General features: G+C 42.0%; 1 protein-coding gene across 12 annotated transcripts in view; it reads left to right on the forward strand.

Annotated features, from left to right (window-relative positions):
* PEX5L (peroxisomal biogenesis factor 5-like) overlaps window positions 1-3,629 on the forward strand; it is a 242,800-nt gene that overhangs the window by 220,684 nt on the left and 18,487 nt on the right. For all 12 annotated transcript variants that reach the window (XM_011972157.1, XM_011972161.1, XM_011972158.1 and 9 more), the window contains one exon: window positions 1,766-1,909. In XM_011972157.1, the coding sequence (XP_011827547.1) occupies window positions 1,766-1,909 (144 nt within the window). The remainder of the gene's footprint in view (window positions 1-1,765; window positions 1,910-3,629) is intronic.

Consider the following 3,629-nt stretch of genomic DNA (forward strand, 5'->3'; position numbering starts at 1 on the left):
GGGGATGTCTCCCAGCTAGGCTACTCAGGGGTCAGGGACCCACTTGAGCAGGCAATCTGTCTGTTCTCAGATCTCAACCTCCATGCTGGGAGAACCACTGCTCTCTTCAAAGCTGTCAGACAGGGACTTTTTTCTCTGCAGAGGTTTCTGCTGTTTTTTGTTTAGCTATGCCCTGTCCCCAGAGGTACAGTCTACAGAGGCAGGCAGGCCTCCTTGAGCTGTGGTGGGCTCCACCCAATTCGAGCTTCCCTACAGCTTTGTTTACCTACTTAAGCCTCAGCAATGGCGGGCGCACCTCCCCCAGCCTTGCTGCCACCTTGCAGTTAGATCACCAACTGCTGTGCTAGCAATGAGGGAGGCTCCATGGGCGTGGGACCCTCCAGGCCAGGTGTGGGATATAATCTCCTGGTGTGCCATTTGCTAAGACCTTTGGTAAAGCTCAGTATTAGGGTAGGAGTTACCCAATTTTCCAGGTGCTGTGTGTCTCAATTTCCCCTGGCTAGGAAAAGGAATTCCCTTCCCCCTTGTGCTTCCCAGGTGAGGCGATGCCTCACCCTGCTTCAGCTCTCACTGGTCGGGCTGCACCTGCGGACCAGCATTGACTGTCTGACATGCCCCAGTGAGATGAACCCGGTACCTCAGTTGAAAATGCAGAAATCACCCGTCTTCTGTGTCGCTCACACTGGGAGCTGTAGGCTGGAGCTGTTCCTATTCAGCCATCTTGGGTGCCCCCCCCGACTTGATCTACTCTTAAACCTCAGTAACACCATCAACATACTAGCTAATTTGTACCTACCAAATTTAAAGGATTTTATGAAAATCTATGCAAGTAAAATTGCAGCAAGTAACATCTCTCAGATACTTCAGATGAGAGTTTAAGTTGGGGCAAATTTTTTCAAAGACAATTTAGCTACACATTTCAAGGTCTTAAAAATAGCTCATAACCTTTAACCTAATAAATCCCTCTGGGAGTCTATCCTAAGGTAATAAGTAAATGCAGCAAAGATTTATGCATGAGGCTTTCACCATAGTTTTATTTATGATAACAAAAAAATTAAAATAACCTGAATGTTCATCAATAGGGGATTGAATAAATAAATATAGCATATCCATAGGAATAATTTTAATAACATAGAGAAATCACAATATAAAACTAAGTGAGGCCTAAGCTATAAGTCTGTGTATGTAATATGTGCCTATTTGTTTAATTTATATATTCATAGAAAATACCAGTTATTTGTACACTAAATATTCTTTAAATTTTTGCAATTAAAAAAAAGATCTTTAACTTTAAAACATGCATTCTCAACAGGAACAATATAGCCCCCAATAGGCAAAAACTGGTTCAGGGCGAAGGCAAAAAAAATTCTTAGTTATGACAATGGTTTGTAGTTCTCCAAAGGGCCGTAGTAGCTAAACAGATATACAGTATGTAAGATTCATATTTTGGGGGATGGGTGGTAGCACTTGGCAAAAACATGTCTAAAGAGTATTTTTTAAATCTTGAGGGGAAATTGTTTAAAAAAAAAAGATATCAGAAAAAAGCAAAATCAAAAATATTAGCAGTGCTCATATCTACGTTGTGGCATTATAGGTAACTTTTTGTATCTTTTTGTATTATTTAGTATTATCTCTGTCTCTTATACACATCTAGATGTGTATAAGAGACAGCTGTTGTTTCCTGACTTTTTAATGAGAACCTACCGAATGTAAGAATGAAAAGAGAAATCAATGGCTCATGCACTGGTCTTTTTCTGTGTTGCAGGGATATTACTTTCACACTGAAAACCCCTTCAAGGACTGGCCTGGAGCATTTGAGGAAGGCTTAAAAAGGCTGAAGGAAGGGGACCTGCCAGTCACCATCCTGTTCATGGAAGCAGCAATTCTTCAGGACCCTGGAGATGCAGAGGTGTCCTTCTGCCTTCATTCTGCCAGTCTCAGAAAGGGCATGTGCTAATGAGGGACAGATAACACAGAACTCTGCTGGGTCGCCTTTTCATCAAGTAAAGGTTCCCAGAGGAGTTAACCTAGCTTAGTCTACTAGTTTGAAAGTTACATATAGGTACCTGTTTTCTAACCAAATTTCTAATCGGCAGTGTTTACAGTGCCTATAAATAAAGGTTGGGGACAAGAAAAGAAAAATCAAAATTACCAACCTGGAGGCTTATCAGTAGTTTTCTGTTTTTGAGACAGAGTCTTGCTCTGTCAACCAGGCTGGAGTGAAATGGCACAATCTCGGCTCACTGCAACCTCCACCTCCCAGGTTCAAGAGATTCTCCTGCCTCAGCATCCCAAGTAGCTGAGATTACAGGTGCCTGTCACCATGCCCAGCTAATTTTTGTATTTCTAGTAGAGGTGGAGTCTCATCATGTTGGTCAGGCTGGTCTCGAACTCCTGACCTCAGATGATCCACCGGCCTTGGCCTCCCAAACTGCTGGGATTACAGGCATGAGCCACTATGCCCAGCACTAGTTTTGAAGGGACAGTGTATAGTGATGTCTGGCTCTTGTGTCACACTGTACATCACCCTTGGTTTACTCACTCCACATTTATTGAACACATACTATGTCCCAAAAATTATACCAGGTCCTGGCTTAAAATATGGAAAAGCTGGGAAAACATATCAGGTGGAAAACATGTTTATGATGTATCTGGGAAGACAATTAAAAAAAAATCAAAGTAGTGAAATAAATGCAACATCAGAGTGTGCAAGGATGCTGGGAGACTAGAAAGCACCCAGCCTTTCTGCACAAGTGGAGCCAGGGTGGGTGCAGAAATTAAAGGCAATGGGGGAGTCAAGTTTCTGTTACAAGGGAGTGCTATGTGGATAGGCAGAAGGGCATGAAGCGTCATGTTAAGTTGAAGAGGGGAGGAGAGAATGGTAAAGGGAAGGCAAGAAGAGTTAAGCAGTAATTTGAAATTCATCTGAAAGCCATGGGAAACCACTAGGGGCCTGTACTCAGAAGAGGCATACCAACAGATACCAACAGGCATACCAATAGAAAAACCCATTTCTCAGAGATGAGAAGAGTGATTAGAGACAGAGGCTGGGAGACCACCAAAAAGCTTCTGCAGTACTAATCCCCTAGATTTCTAAACCTGTGAAGGCCTATCATAAGGTAGTGTCAGTATAATGGTTTCTTCTTTCATTTGTGAGTAACTTTCAGGAATCATCATATAAGGAATATTCCCAAGGGAATCTGCAGAAATTTTAGAGACAGATATATATATACTGGTGCTGAGAATACAATGTAGAATAGAGGTTAGGCATCTAGGCTGTGCTATCCCAACTGCATAGGTTCAGATCCCTGTTCTACCTGTTAGCCATGGGACCTGGGGCAAATCATTTAAACCCTCTAAGTTTCAGTTTCCTCATCTGTAACGTGGAAATCCTAACAGCAACTATCTCATTGGGTGTTGCGAGGATTAAATTAGTCCAAATCCTAACAGTAACTATCTCATTGGGTGTTGGGAGGATTAAATTAGTCCACACAAATAAAGCGCTCAGCTCAGCACCTGGCACATCAATATTTAGCCTTCATTTTTATTATTGGTTGTACTTTATGTAAGAAGAATGAGTAAACTGATCACTAGTTAAATCTTGTAATATCGTGTTGGTCAAAAGGCTT

Source organism: Mandrillus leucophaeus, unplaced genomic scaffold (assembly GCF_000951045.1).
Source record: "Mandrillus leucophaeus isolate KB7577 unplaced genomic scaffold, Mleu.le_1.0 Scaffold1278, whole genome shotgun sequence".
NCBI classification, from domain to species: Eukaryota; Metazoa; Chordata; class Mammalia; order Primates; family Cercopithecidae; genus Mandrillus; species Mandrillus leucophaeus.